The 16,560-nt window shown below is 30.5% G+C and overlaps 1 protein-coding gene across 1 annotated transcript; it reads right to left on the bottom strand.

Moving 5' to 3' along the window:
* Nucleotides 1–2,486: 2,486 nt before the first annotated feature.
* LOC145556763 (cytochrome P450 76AD1-like) lies at nucleotides 2,487–5,093 on the bottom strand. The gene is made up of 2 exons (XM_081618411.1): nucleotides 4,171–5,093; nucleotides 2,487–3,095 (listed from the first exon to the last, which is right to left on the bottom strand). Exons 1-2 carry the CDS (start codon nucleotides 5,050–5,052, stop codon nucleotides 2,487–2,489), a joined length of 1,491 nt encoding a protein of 496 aa, XP_081474537.1. The 5' UTR covers nucleotides 5,053–5,093.
* Between the last annotated feature and the right edge of the window lie 11,467 nt (nucleotides 5,094–16,560).

Raw genomic sequence — 16,560 nt, 5'->3', positions numbered from 1 at the left:
CCTTTCGACACCGGGCCCCGAAACCTTAGAAATTATCTAAAGGCGGTGATATTAGTCTTCTATTTTGGATTTTTTTGACTTTTTTCGCCCGGAAATAAAATTGCCAAAATGTTTATCATGGTCCCTAATATCCTCTGGGAGTCCAATTGGGTGGGTGGAACCATCCAATTTGCCTTTAAATGACCAATTAACCGGTTGAAAACTGGCACCGAATTCATTAACTCTAGCCTACCACGAGCATTTATGACAAAAATAATGATCACATATGTTTCCAAATGACATTATATGACCCTGAGATGTATTCTCTAGAATTTCAAGACTTTTAGACACCAGGCCCCGAAGACTCCAAAATTTGTCAAAAAGGTGGATATTAGCGTTCAATTTTTGACTTTTTTGACTTTTTTTTCGTGCGGAAATAAAAATTGCCGAAATGTTTATCATGGTCTCTAATATCCTCCGGGAGTCCAATTGGGTGGGTAGAACCATCTAATTTGTCTTTAAAAGGTCAATTTACCTGTTTACAACTTGCACCGATTTCATTAACTCAAACCTACCAAGAACATTTACGATAACAAATGATTATCATATATGGTTCCAAACGACGTTCTATGACCCCAAAATGTATTCCCTAAAATCTCAAGTCTTTTCGACATCGGGTCGCGAAACTTCAAAATTTCTTACAAAACGTGGATATTAGCCTTCAATTTTGGAATTTTTAATGTTTTTTCGCCCAGAAATAAAAATTGGCAAATTGTTTACCATGGTCCTTAATACCCTCCGGGAGTCCAATTGGTAGGGTTGAACCGTCTAATTTTTTCTTTAAACGACCAATTTACCAGTTTACAACTTGCAGTGACTTCATTAACTAAGCCTACCACGAACATTTATGACAACATATAATGGTCATTTATGGTTTCAAACGGCATTATATGACCCTGAGATGTATCCCCTAAAATCTTATTTCTTTTCGACACCGGTCCTCGAAACCTTCTAAATTTCTCAAAAATCGTGGATATTAGTCTTCAATTTTGGAAATTTTTGACTTTTTTTTGCCCGAAAATAAAAATTGCCGAAATGTTTACCATGGTCCCTAATATCTTCTGGGAGTCTAATTGGGTGGTTGTAACAATCCAATTTCCCTTTAAACGGTCAATTTACCGGTTTACAACTTGCACTGATTTTATTAAATCAAGCCTACCACGAACATTTATGACAACATATAATGATCATATATGGTTCCAAATGGCATTATATGACCTCGAGATGTATCCCCTAAAATTTCAAGGCTTTTCGACACCGGGCCTTGAAACCTCCAAAATTTGTTAAAAAGCATGTATCGTAGCCTTAAATTTTGGAATTTCTTTGACTTTTATTCGTCCGGAAATAAAAATTGCCGAAACGTTTAACATGGCCCCTAATACCCTCCAGGAGTCAAATTGGGTGGGTGTAACCATCTAATTTGCCATTAAACAACTAATTTACTTGTTAATACTTGCACCGATTTCATTAAATCAAGCCTACCACAAAAATGTATGACAACATACAATGATCATATATTGTTCCAAACGGAATTATATGACCCCGAGATGTATCCTCTATCATCTCAAGTCTTTTCGACACCGGGCCTTGAAACCTACAAAAAAAAAAAAACTAAAAAAAGCGTGGATATTAGTTGGCGTCCCCCAAAGCCAGGCTTTCTGAAATTAAACACAGATGGTGCTTGGGTTTCTACAGAATTAGGAGGTAGGTGGAGGTGTTGCTTTTAGGAATGCAAAAGGAGAGTTGCATTTTGGCTATTCTAGCAAATATAATGCTCCTAATGCTCTAAGAGCAGAACTCTATGCATTAAGGGAAGGACTTAATTATGCTAGAGCCATGCCTCTTAAGTTCCTAGAGGTTGAAGCCACCCTAATAGTTTTGCTAAGATTTTATCATAAATATGACGTAGTAATAATTGAGTTAAGATTGACTACAAAATATGCCAAATGAGGTCAAATTACTTGATGGGGCTTTTTCTTGTTGTATTGGACCTCTGTTGAAGTTTAATTCCTCTCAGTAACATTGAGTCAAGTCACAATCATGTTGTGGTGTCGAGAGATTGAAGTCTCCATCTAAAATTCTTTACAATTTCCTTTGAACTAGTAAAAAAAAAAAAGGAGCTTAGAATTGAAGTTTCACACTAGCTTGCTATGAAGACCTGGCCTAAATAGCATACATGTATTATGAACAGTAAAAAACTGCTGATGAAATCACCAAAAATATCCATCTAACAATTGACAAACTTTTATTAACAATTTATATGTAAACATAGATTACAATAAATAGCATATGAGCTAACGTACATAAACTTGATCTTTAGTACCACCTTAAAATTGCATTGAATGGAAGATTCAAACAAACATGAACATTTGGAGAAAACTTAAACAATCAGAAAGTGAATGAATTTACTAACAAAAACATATAAATATGTAAACATTTGACAATGATCAATACCTAAGAACCGGAATGATCCGAAGAGGTTTAGTCTTTTGTAAGGCAATTCCAAATTTTTCATCCATGTCTAGATCTTCTGGGTTCATACCTTCTTCAAGCTTCCAATTGAAGAATTGAAGAAGCGTAGCTAACATCAAAGTTAACATTCTAATAGCCAAATTCATCCCTGGGCATATTCTCCTTCCAGCTCCAAAAGGTAAGAGTCCAAAATCTCTCCCCTTTACATCAATTTCGGATCCCAAAAACCTCTCAGGTAAAAACACATCAGAGTTCACCCATGCTTGAGGATCTCTACCGATAGCCCATAAATTAACAAGTATTTGTGCATCTTTTGGCACAACATAACCAAATAAATCAACATCACAATTAGCTTTACGAGGCAAGAGAAATACAGTTGGTGGGTGTAGTCGCAATGTTTCTTTGATGATGGCATGCAAGTAAGGTAACTTAATAATGTCTGATTCTTGAATTTGTCTATCCTTGCCCAAGACTTGCTCAATTTCTTTTTGAGCTTTGTCCATCATTTTAGGATTTCGAATTAACTCTGCCATTGCCCATTCAAAAGTACTTGATGTAGTGTCAGTCCCGGCATCAAATATATCCTGACATGCATATATTATACTTAATTTAAACAAATAAACCGAAACAAGTTGGCAGCGCAATTAATTTAATAGCTTTATTACTTATTCTACCAATTATTACAAGAATACAATATAACCTAATCAATGAATTTTCTTTAATTAATTTCTTTGTAGATATTTGTGGGGTCTAATCATTTGCACCCTTGCACTTTTTGTAGAAAATGTGAGGTCTAACACTCTCTTATAATCACAAACATCCCTCTTTTTGTGTTTGCCACTTTTAGCTAGAATGTATCTATTATTCTATTAAACAATGTATACTTTCTTTATCTTATAAAATAATGTTCTTACCAATCATTTAATTGTTCTTAATGGAATTTTCTTGTTTTATTATTGTGAATGCACGGGTTGCGTTCTATCTTCTCATACTATTTTGCCTTTTTCATTATATACATCAAAATCTTACTCGTTCATCAATTTTTATCAACAAATATACTATTTTACTTGTTTTTGTTGCAAAGCATAGTATAGTAAAACAATTATTTGAGATGAAAAAGTAACAAGTATACTTTAAATTCTGATCCAATGTGACAGGTCAGAGTTTAACAAGGTCCAAATAAATGTGGTTTATATATTTGTCACATATATATCCAACCAATGAATAGTAATTCGTTATAAATTTTATAATGTAAAGTTGTGTTTCTTGAAAATTCATTTTATGCCATGCACAAGCTCACTATTGGTAAAGCAAAAGTAGATGCATTTTACATTTAATTTATTTTTTATTCGTAAATTTGATTAAAAATAATTTTTAATCATTTTAAATATATATTTTAATCTTTCAGAAATTATTTTTATGTTTTCAAAATTATGGAAATAAAACAAATATATAAAATAATTAAAATGATTTTTTTTAATTAAAATTACTAATTAAAAATAAATCTAAAAGCAAATAATATCAGTCGTCCATTATAAAAAAAATTGTGATAGTCAAAAGATATATATATATATATATATATATATATATATATATATATATATATATATATATATATATATATATATATATATATACGGACAAAAAAATTGAACTTACGACTAGAAGATGGTTAATCTCGGCCATGCTAAGCTCCTTCTGTTTGTAGAGGTTGAGAAGAACGTCAAGCACATCATCAGTCTTTGTTGTTGTACTCGATGCTTCACTACCAATCCTTTGAGTGATTATACTTTGAAAAACAGCAATTAGCTTGTCAAAACTAGACGCTAATCGCCGTCGAATACCCGAAGGATCGACACATCCTAAGATTGGAAAGTAATCAGCATAGTTAGGCTTGCCAATATCTTCCATAATATTCCATATAAGTTCTTTGAATTGTTGAGATGTATGGGATTTATGGTGGGCTAATTCGACCGAAAAGAATAGTTTTGATAACAAATTGAGGGATGTAGTAAATGCAGCCTTGCCAATATCAACGGCTTGCCCTTTTTGTGCACATTCTTGTACATATTGAAAAAGTTGTTGTACCTTGGCATGCCTAAGGCTTTGGCAACTATCAAGTCTTTGAGGAGAAAGTAAATGAACGGCCGTGATCTTTCTAAAATTCCTCCACTTTGGGGAGACAGGCAACCACGACATGGTGAGTTTGTGGTGGTCACCAGCAGTGACAGAATTAGGAACAGTACGGTTAGAAAGAGGGTAGTCTTTTTTTAAGAACATTTCTTTGGCTACTTCAGCTGATGATACAACAATAGTTGTGACACTGCCTAGACGTAGAGATATTTGAGGGCCGTGAATCTTGGCGAGGTTAGCAAATGACTGGTGAGGTTTGTCACCAACTTCAAGAATGTTGCCGATTATTGGAAGTGGTTTAGGGCCTGGAGGAAGAAGTTTGGAAGTTTGGCTAGTAAATAATATTTTAATGAAATGAAAAGCAATGAACCAAATTGCAAGTATCATTGCTAGGCTTGTATTATCCATGATTTGTTCTCCTCCAAAAGAAGTATTAAAAAAATATTGTAATAGAAGTTGGTTGGTTTTTGCTATGTTGTGCATACTTACGTAAATGTCTAGCATCTTCTATTTATAATGGTTGTATCAGTATATCCGAGAAGAAAGGAATCACATACTATGAAAAGAATAAACAAAATATCAGAGTTTTTACTAGGTAATTAACATTTTTTTTTGCCGGTTATTTGAACAAAAATATTATATATAAATTTGAAAATTTTACTTATTTCATTAGTGTTTGGGTTTTTTATTAATTGGAATAGGACTTTGGCAAATCCAACAAATCTCTCTAGTTTGATATATCATGATTTGAACGCTTGAAACAATGAAATTAAACTCAACAAGTTATCAATATTTCAAAAGATAAATCAATGTAGGTTTTTTGATAAATTAATGTAGGTTAGAAAAACTATGTCGGGTACATGTAACTTAAGTCAAAAACTAGACTAAAGATTTTACCTTTCAACCCTAATATAAACAATGAACTCAACTAAATTATACGACTTATTAACACTGGTAATTAATAATTTAACATATAGCTGTAAGAAATAGCATAGACACTCTTAAATCTGAATCATTCGTTTAAGCATTAGAGTATTACGGAGTATTATTTTCTATACGTTGTGCTATTTATTATTTTTCCACCAATGTCAAATTTCATAAGTTGGAATTTAAAATTAGGAAAGTCATATGGTGGGTTCTATACATGTTTATGTGATTTTGATTTATAGTTCATATGAGCTTATTTAATTTAGTACGTACTTTGTAGAATTTATTTTTTCTAATTTATTTAACCTAAACTTACTAACTCTTATTTGATTTTTTTTTTTTTATTCCCCTAAATTAAGTGAAGATAATTTGTACATACATGGCCAAGCCTTTCAGAGACTTTATATACACTTAAAAACATGAGTTTTTCCAATCTACAAATAAATTCTTTAATTTGGACTGAAATTTAGACTTTTCCCCAATCCATATATACCATGTATGTATTCTATCCCTTAAGAAATAATATTCATTTAAAATCAATTTTAGTTAGTAAAATTTTTTACACTTTGGTAAATTAACTTGATGGAATGTGATGATGTAGTTTTAGTTTATACGGAGTAATTATTTTCTTTTGTAAAGATATCTATTTCGATAAATCGGGAAGTTTAATTTCATAAAAAAAATAAAATATAAAAAAAAAAGGAAAAATTGATAAAAATAATACAACCTTTGGCCCATTCTTTTTTAATAATACAACCTTTGGATTATTTTGTAATAATACAACCTTTAGGGAGTGTTCATTTTAAACAAGATAAAATTCAAATTTCAGTGGACTTACTTTGAGATTAAGAAAGGGGAAGGATGAGTTTTTGGTGGTGGGGATGAGGAAGGGTGTAATATCCCCTTCCCTTCTCCCACCTCAAAACTCATCGAAAATTCGATTTAATCTTGTTTTAAAATGAACACCCCCTAAAGGTTGTATTAGTATAAAATAATTAAAAGATTGTATTATTAGAAAAGAATGGGACAAAGGTTGTATTATTATCAGCAATTTTTCCTAAAAAAAAGGAAGTTTGATTTTTTTTATTTTTATTTTTAATTTTTTGTTAAAACAGATCATTAACTTAAAGTGGGAGAAAAGTAGTTAGAAGAGTGAACATTGAACAGGTTATTATTTTTACATTTGATAGAAAAAGAAAATCGGAGAACATAAAGCAAAAACGTGACATCATAATATGCAAGCTTCATTTAATAATTAGTAAAATTAATTAATAATTTTTAAAAAAAATTAAAGAAGGGAATAAGTGTAGTGTATAAATAATTTCTGTCGTAAAATAGTTTGTCGTTGAATTCATGATATTTTAATAATGTGCACATGCAATGGGGTATGAAACTGTTAGAAATATTTTAATTTGTCAGAAACTTAAAAACGAATCTTTAAAAATAGAGGACATACGCATTTGTGTGTCGTTGTTACTTGTTAGGGCAGAAGAGGGCATGTCCCAACTTAACATTTGGACCTAAAATATAATTACAACGTACGATAGATCCTAGAAAGGGATAGATGGATGGAACTATCCGAAAGTGATGAAGTTATGAAACCCATTTGGCAATTATACTGTTACTTTCTTTCTTTCTTTCTTTTATTTTTTATTTTTATTTACATCTTTCTTGGAAAAACTTTGGCATTGACTCTAATAAAACAATTATTTATTAACCCACTTACAATAGGTGGGTAGCAATTTCAAAAAAAAAAAAAACAATTATTTATTACCCAATGGGATACTTGGTCCAACATGATTATTTATGGATGGGTCTATTCTATACACCCGGATGTATTTAGTAAATTCTACAAATTGATGAAGATGGAAGTATAGGCGTTGTAGGTAAAATTCAGGCAGGAGGAGGTCAGAGTAAAAATAAAAAAAAGCAATGCAAATAGCAAAAATGTTTAGTGGGATAGTTTGGATTGTTACAACCTCTAGCAGATGGTGTGATTTTATTTTATTTTATTTTGTATTTTAGAAACAAGCAGGTGGTGTGAATTTGTTTCTAAAAGATCCTAAAGTTAGAGAAAAAAACGGTAACATTTCAAAAAAAAAAAAAAAAATGCAGACGAAAAGTGAAAACGTCACTAAGGGCCTGTTCTCATGACTGAACTCAACTGAACTGAACTGAACTTAGTTGAACTGAACTGAGTTGAACTGAACTGAACTGAACCAAACTAAACTAAACTGAACTGAATATTTTATAAGAGAAGGAAATTAGGAGTTGAAATGGATTGAATTAGACTAACCTGAACTGATCTGAGCTGGACTAAACTGAACTGAACTGAATTTCAACGTATGAGAACGGGCCCTAACTCAAGGTATATTATCACCATTCTCCCTAAAAATTGTTAAAGCCTTATGTATTCCACAATATGAGTTGGCTCACATTGGATAAACTGAGATACTGTTGAGCCCATGAGAAAATTCAAATGTGAGTGAAAATGTTGTACCATGTTATAAGTTAGAAGGATTAGTTTTACAATAACCAATTGATATCATTGCTAGTATGCAAATCATTTGCTTGATTGTGAATCTATCAAAATCTCATGACATTAGGTGATTTCTTATACTCCATTCTAATTTTTCCGATCCGAAATCAAATTAAATTGAAGGGAATTTTAGCTTTGAATATTAGAACGATTTCCATAAAAATTGTTGAATTGTAAATTAATTCCCTATTTGCGTCGGTTTAAAAACTTATTCCCACAATATTGTCCACGTAGGATTGGAAAAAGGTTTGTTTTTTTTTTTAAAAAAAAAAAAAAACCGCTAACGGTGATAGCGGTTCTATACTTGTTATAAAACCGCTAATGTCGTTAGCGGTTCTTATATTAAGTTTTAACTTGTGAAGTTTTCTTATACAAGAACCTAATACAAAACCGCTAACGACATTAGCGGTTTTATAAGTATAGAACCGCTATCACCGTTAGCAGTTCTTTGAAAAAAAAAAACTACCAAACCTACGTGGACAATATTGTGGGAATAAGTTTTTAAACCAACACAAATAGGGAATTAATTTACAATTCAACAATTTTTAGGGGAATCTAACTGGTTTTTAGAATTTAGTTTTTGTAATTATTTTTCTCTGAAATTGAGCTAAATTTAAGACAGTTTTAGAATTGACTATTATTCGTTATTTTATTAGAATTTAGTTTACGTATTTAATTTAAGTTTTATATATTACCAACTAAGAGACAAAATCAAATTAAATGGGTAAATTAAAAGAAATCATCATTTGTCAAAAGAGGCTAAAATTAATTTGGCACATTAAAGTTGACAAAAAATCAACAAAAGATGGAGTTGCATTGCTGGCTCGTATCAGAGAGTTTAGAGCCCGTGACAAGTTGATAGAGATAATGATATATAATTTGTTTTTATTAAAGAAAGCTCATGCTGCCCAACTTAATTTGTTACGAAACATTATTTTTGCCTTGTTGGATCGATAGAAGCCCCCAAGTTATTAACGCAAAAGATTATGAAAATTCTAATGTAGTCTTATCACTTTTGACTACTACAATTTTTTTAAAATGAACGGTTAAGATTATTTGTTTATTTATTTATTTATTTATCTTTAATTAGTAATTTTAATTAAAAATAAATTCTTTAATTATTATATGTATATATTTTTGTCCAGGACTCTCCTCCTTTTTTCTCCTTTCTCTCTCCAAAACCCTAGCCTCCATTGTTGAATTTTGAAGGGGCTTTCATCGATTTTAATCGGTGGAAAGCCCCAATCCTTGTTTCTTTATTGTTTTTTTAGGTTTATAATAATATTTCCTCCTTTTGGGAGGAACTTTTCTCCCTCGAAAGAAAGGGTTTCCGATCTCCTTCGAAAGACAAGGTTTATTTCCTCTTTTCGAGGGAGAAATTTCTTTGTTTTAAATCCATGGTAGCAGATCTAATGGATTGTCGTGAAATTATTTCGTCGGTGAAAAAGTTATCAAGTTTTCGAATACGAACAGATGGATAAGAAGGAAAACATCCTCACGGCTACAAAGGATCGTTAGATTGTCTCTCCAACAAGGCTGTAATTTTCAGCGATATAAGCGGGAGATGCTCCGCAGTACAAGATCTACTCAACGATCGTAGTTTTTATGAAGGAAAATTCTATTTGATTCAATATCTTATGTATTTGTAAACGTCGAATCTCTATTGTAGATGTCGTATGACTTTTAATTAATGAAATATTTTGCTATTAAAAAAAAATATATGTATATATTTTTTCTTTTCAGAATTCCGAAAATTTGAAGATAAAAATGTATTAAGAAACCAATCGATTGACATTAAAGATAAAAAATTGAAACATCAAGTAGGATAAATTATACAAGTAAGTTTTATAGTTGATTTTTTTTTTTAATCTCATTTAATTGTTTTATTTTTAAAAAAAGTTTAATTTATTTTAAAGTCAACTAAATGGATGATTATGATGAATTTTTTTTTTTTTTTTTGAAGAATGATTATGATGAATTTAATTAAATGGAGGGTTGAGATTTATTCAGTTACAATGGCCACCATTTTATTGTAGCCATTTGAAAATTGTTCATCTTCTTAAACAATACTATAACAAAATTAAAAGATCTTTTAACCCATGTCCACTAAGATTATTGTTTTACCTACTAAATGCAATAAATTAAGTAACTAAATAATATCTTGTATTCAATTGACGAAACAACATGTAAATTTCCTTTACTTGATATTCTTAGAAGTTGCTTTTGTCAAAAAAAAAAAAAAAAAAAAAAAAAAAAAAAAAAAAAAGATATTCTTAGAAGAATAGGTCTAACAAACCCTAACATTTTTTTTGAATATATAACTAGAACAAAACCTTAACTTTAATCAGATTATGTACTGTATGCAAATGTTATATAACTTTCTATTGAATAATTAATTAATTTCTTGAAAAGTGAAAATTAAAGACAAATCTCAGAAGAATTTATCTTCTTCATTAATTTTATTCATCCTGTCTCTGGTTCTCTTTAAGCATCTAATTAAGGATTGGAGGGATTATATAAATCGTGAAAACAGTCCAACGTATCATAGTAAAATCATACGTGATACCATATGAGCAACATCTTATACTTTGATGTATTAATGTATTATTGTATTAGAAGACAATCAATTATGGCGTAAATTCAACAGTAATCGCTGGAGGCCAGGGGGTACCCATCCAGCAAGTGAACTTCAGTTTGCCACGTTTTTTTAATTTTTTTTTTTTTTTTTTTGCATAGTGAAATTTCCACCAACCATGTAAGACAATCACTTGAAAATGATTAATATTAACAACAGATAGACAAGTTTTGCCAAAAATAAACAAGATCGAAAGTACCAAATGTAAAGACAAATGCACAATTTTACATCATCAAATCATCACCCAACTTGTAAGTTGTAACTTAGAGCTAGACACACACTTTATACCTATAGCGACTACATACACACCCGGCCCTTTACTACACAATTACGTAGTATTTTGTTTGCCCCCTTCATTGAGCATTAATGTATGTTATGTATCTAACTATATACCTCAGATTAAGGTATTTGGTACCAAGCAAAACTTGATACAAATGAATGGGGATTCACCTTGTAACAATTAAAATTAAATGGCCAAATCGATGCTTGGGGTGAAGTTTTCTTTTCCATCCCTCACTTCAAGTGTCTATCTCACAAATACTTCACCAAAATCCGTGAAGTTTGAAGTTTGATTAGGGTCATTCTCCTTACTTTTAAAAAACAAAATCGAGGTATTTTTTTTTGTCTAATAGTTATTTTACATTGTTGCTAATTATACCAATATAATAAATGGATGTCAACTACTATTACTCGCTCTATTACTAAAATTTCCTCTATTATTATTATTATTATTTGACAAATTAGGGAGAAGAGAGAATGAATAGCTTCTGTATTGCCTGATTATTATTCATCAACAGGTTGAGTATTTATACAAAACCTATGCTAATAAGATAGGAAACAATCTTCCCAAAAGATATACCATATATCCTAATAATGATATATTCACTAAATAATATCTTAACATAAAATAAACCTAAATATATTATTCTCTTAAATGATATCTACGGAAAATATATCATATATATATTTTCCGATTTTTCATATCTCTAACACCCTCCCGCAATCGTAACGGCAGTAACACGAACGTTGCGATTGGAAATTCTTCAATTTGTTGAAGTCGAGATGCACACTCTTGTGATGTCGCCTTCAATTTTTTTTGTTTCTTCTTTTTCAACTATGAGAACGTTCATCTTTTCGAACTCATTAGTCATCAATCAAATAGGAACGTCATTCTTTTCGAACCTGCAAATAACAATTTTTGGTTTTTCCAGAGCAAAATCGAGCTCCAATCAAATATTAGCTTTTCAGAGTAAACCACACTCAAATCTTTTATTGGTCTTTCACAGTAAACCACACTCAAATCTTTTATTGGTCTTTCAGAGTAAACCACACTCAAATCTCTTGGTCTTTCAGAGTAAACCACACTCAAATATTTGATTTTTCAGAGTAAACCACACTCATATCCAAAGGAGCAAAATCATGCTCGAATCAACTACTATTACATTGTTATTTTACATTGTTGCTAATTATACCAATATAATAAATGGATGTCAACTACTATTACTCGCTCTATTACTAAAATTTCCTCTATTATTATTATTATTATTATTATTATTATTATTATTATTATTATTATTATTATTATAATAATAATAATAATTATTATTATTATTATTATTATTATTATTATTATTATATCTCAAAAACAAAAGTCATACAACCTACAATAAATTAGTGGAAAGCCGAGATACAATCTGGGCCCCCACTCCTCTAGCTATAGCAAATCCTACCCTAGTGAAGATATGAGCTGCAGCACGAGCCCCAATATCTTGCGTCGTCGAGAACCTCTGAATCCGCTTCAGTAACGCAACAGCCTCCTTCTCTAATTCCCCAAGCGAAGAAAAGAAGAAGGGAATGAAATAATAATAATAATAATAATAATAATAATAATAATAATAATAATATTATTATTATTATTATTATTATTATTATTATCATAACGCAAAGAAATAATATGTTGAAGACATGTGTCACTGTTATGTCATAATGAGATTTATGACATGGTGTCACATGGATAATGGCGACACACATAAATATTTGGACTATATTTAAACCCTTAAAGCCCTTGGAGTTTCCAATTTATTTATCATTACTATCCTATCAAGTGGACAATTATTCCACACTGATTCACCATAAATTAAATTTCCTTTTTCTCTACTGAATTTGTTATTCCCTCCGTTTCAATTTGTTAGTCCCACATACTATTTTGAGCGTTTCAAAAAGATCTACCCATATTGAATGTATTCTACTTTTAACTTAGTTTTTATTTCCTATTTTATACCTATTAAATTATGATTGGTTAAATTAATGATTGTGCATTGATGACATGAGTCTAAGTAAAGAAATTATTCCCTTGAATTATGCAATTATACTTGACGGTTTCCTAAAAAAAAAAAGTTTAAATAAGGCAAAAATATTTATGAATTGTTTTTGACTTTAATGTTAGATTCCAAATATTCTTCTTTTCTTATTTTATGTGATAGATTCCATATGGGACTATCATATTGAAACGGAGGGAGTATTACTTTACTTACATTCATTAAAAAATAAAAAATAAAAATAAAATCAATCTTAAAGTACGTAATTTTTTCATTTTGTACTTAAACGAAATCCATAGCATCATCCTACCAACAACTAGTTTAATCAAATAAGTTAATTAACATCCCCGCTTTGTACACTATTTAGAGTCTATCTTCTTCTTTTTATTATTTTTTCCGGACTCTAATCTCGTCCTTTCTTCCATCATTTCCATCAATCTCTTCACATGTCTATTCAACTCTTAACATTTTTCACATTCTCTTCCTCTCTTTCACATGTTAATCTATAGTTCCGTATAATTGGACCATAAGCAACTAGATACAATGGACCCAAAAAAACAAATTGATTAATGAGACTTAAACGAGTTGCTAGCTACCACATCGACACTAAAAGGCAGGCAACTAGTAGAAGAAAACCATCTTTCACTTCTAATTAAAATAAATGGTCCGAAATCGAACACAAAGAGGAAAAAGATAATGTAACACGATGAAAATAAATGGAATTTTTTTTTTTTTTTTAATATCTAAAATAGATTCGGAATGTCGATTTGGAATTAAAATCTTGATGTGATTTAGTGTTTGCTAATCATTATGATGGTGAGAGCGAGAGTGATATTTTTTTTTGGTAACAACACGGTGATTTTGTTGTCTAAGGCAAAGTCTTTTGGGAGACCACTCGATAATTAATTTTCCTTAAATGTGTATACGATACGATGAAAACGATATATGATTAATAATGGCTTTGGTTATTTACAATCGTAGCAAATACGTCGTTTAAACATTTGAATTGGACAGCAACGAATGAATATTAACCTGTTGTCAAAAAAAAAAAAAAAAAAAAAAAAAAAGAAGAGAGAAATAAATATTAATTAGGGGAAGTTCTATCTGAAATAAGAAGTTTTCAGTTTTAAGGATATCGATCAAGAAGTTAATGGAGTAATCATATCCAATCCTTCCAAAACTATTCAAAATAATATCTCATGCGTTTGTATAGGTGCACTCTAGTTTTAACAGATACTAAGTACATCATAGTAAAAGAAACCTCATATATGGAACCTAAAGACTACAATGTACAAGGACCTTATTGCATGAGTAGGTTATATTACACAATGAATATTAAATTTCGCTTAAATTATATTGTGTACTCGAGAGCATTAGGCATGGACTGCTCTTTGATGCTCTAAGCTAGCAATTTTGTGAATATAGTAGCATACGACATAGTCATGCATGTCACTCTCTTACCCATGAATATCTATCACACATCGGCCTTATGGTGATACATGCATGTGTGGATCGTAGAAGGTTGAAACACGAAATCCTGTGCATGACACCAAGAATGCGATACATATGTTTGTCCTTTTTTATAATTTCTTTTTAAAATTTTCAACAACAGTATAAGTGTCGTAATTTTGCCTAACATGTAGCTAGATTATCATTTGCAGAAAGGAAAGAGCCCCCCAAAACTTTGGACCCCAAAATTTATTACATTGTCAATCATTTGAAAAATATCCATGAAAAGGTTTCCAATGAACTTCCGATTGACAATTATCCACGTCTTTTTAATTTAACCATTTATAAGTGGTATCAAACACGACATGACCACTATTATCGTTGATTAAATGTTGTGATTGATTAAGTAGTTACGAATGAAAAGTCTAATTGGATGGAAAAGATGAACCTATAAGAAATTTAAGATTAAAGTTGACGAAAATTCTTAATACACTGTTAGTGCCGTATTTCTCACAATGACTTTTGATTATCGTTTCTATTTGGCCACGTTATATGTTCTTGAAAACTTAATTACACTACAATAATGAATTGACACAATTGATAGTATAGTAGCTCTCAATTTTAAGGATAACTGAACGTATGTTGTACCATACTAGATTATTAACGTACACGTAATGTGACCGACTTTTCTCTAAAACTGTTTGTTGGCTTCACAGTCTAGCATGTTTATATCATTACATTAGTATGTACGAATTTAAGGTGTGAAAAGAATAACTTAAATATAAGTTGGAGAAAAGGAGGGAATTGAAGCTAGATAATTAATTAACCTTTATTTCCGATAAACAACTTTATTCACTTATTAATTATCCATGTATGAGGTGACCTAATTAGACTTTCCACTAACATGCATGTGTTTTTTGGATACCCTTTAATCCATTTGGTCTAAATTTGAGAAAGTTTAGTAAATTATGTCAAATTAAGTCTTTAGTAATGCATTGTATAGCTATATTTCCTCTTTATTGATTACTAATTCCGGTATATATTTTTAAACTAATAATAAATTTTTAATCAACATGCAATCTTGTAGAATATGGAAAAATGAATAGGACAACTATATTGTTATTTTCTAATTTCTTAGATAGCGATCTTGTAATTCTTCATTAAAGTAAGCTGGCATAGAAATTGAGGGACCGTATCATATTTGTCGTGCTAGTTGTTGGGGCTTGGGGCGAAAAAGTGAAGCACAGTCAATTTGGTTGAAAGATCTTTAAGAAAAGGACGAGACATTGGTGGATGCAACTCTTGCATGGAAATCCAATAATAAAACTAACGATAATCCGCTAACCACGTCTTATTAATTTTATTATGTTTGCATTCACCAACCTTTTGATCATCCCTTTACCACGTCCTAACATCCGAACTTTAGGATTTCTTTTGAATAATCTAATTTTTACTAATCCATTTGTTATGCATGTATGTTAATGAGAATAAGGACGATTAGAGATTTAGAGGTGTCAATTCCAATATTCGGATTGAGTTTTCGGAGGTTAGGTTGGGTGACTTGGGTCGAGTCGAGTCTAAATGTCTAATTTCAAACTTGATTTATGCTAAATTATTGTGTCCATACTAAACGAAACCTAAATTGGATATTTTTTTAATCAGGTCAATCGGGTTAGGTTTTAACACCTTTAATTACGATGTTATAGTTTGATATATATATAATAGAATGCCATAGGCGTAGAATACTATTTTGTGTATTAACTACTAACACCTAAGGACTCTTGTTGTCTTAGCTTGGATACACACGTACTATCTACAAGTATATACAATGATAGGAGGAACTCTTTGGACCAAAGAGTTTATTTTATACAATTTAATATTATCTTTTTTTATGAAAGAAATAATAAATACTTGTATGAAATGTTGATATTTGAGTATTGTCTTTATTTTGTAAGAAATTACGTTAAATAAATAATTTCAATACAAACAAATTAATTTACATAATATCTGTGCTGATATTAATGGAAACAATTAATAAGAAAATATCA

Source organism: Chenopodium album, chromosome 8 (genome assembly GCF_948465745.1).
Source record: "Chenopodium album chromosome 8, dcCheAlbu1.1, whole genome shotgun sequence".
NCBI lineage: Eukaryota > Viridiplantae > Streptophyta > Magnoliopsida > Caryophyllales > Amaranthaceae > Chenopodium > Chenopodium album.
The sequence above is the reverse complement of the archived record's forward strand: the minus strand, read 5'-3'. Positions and strand labels throughout refer to the sequence as shown.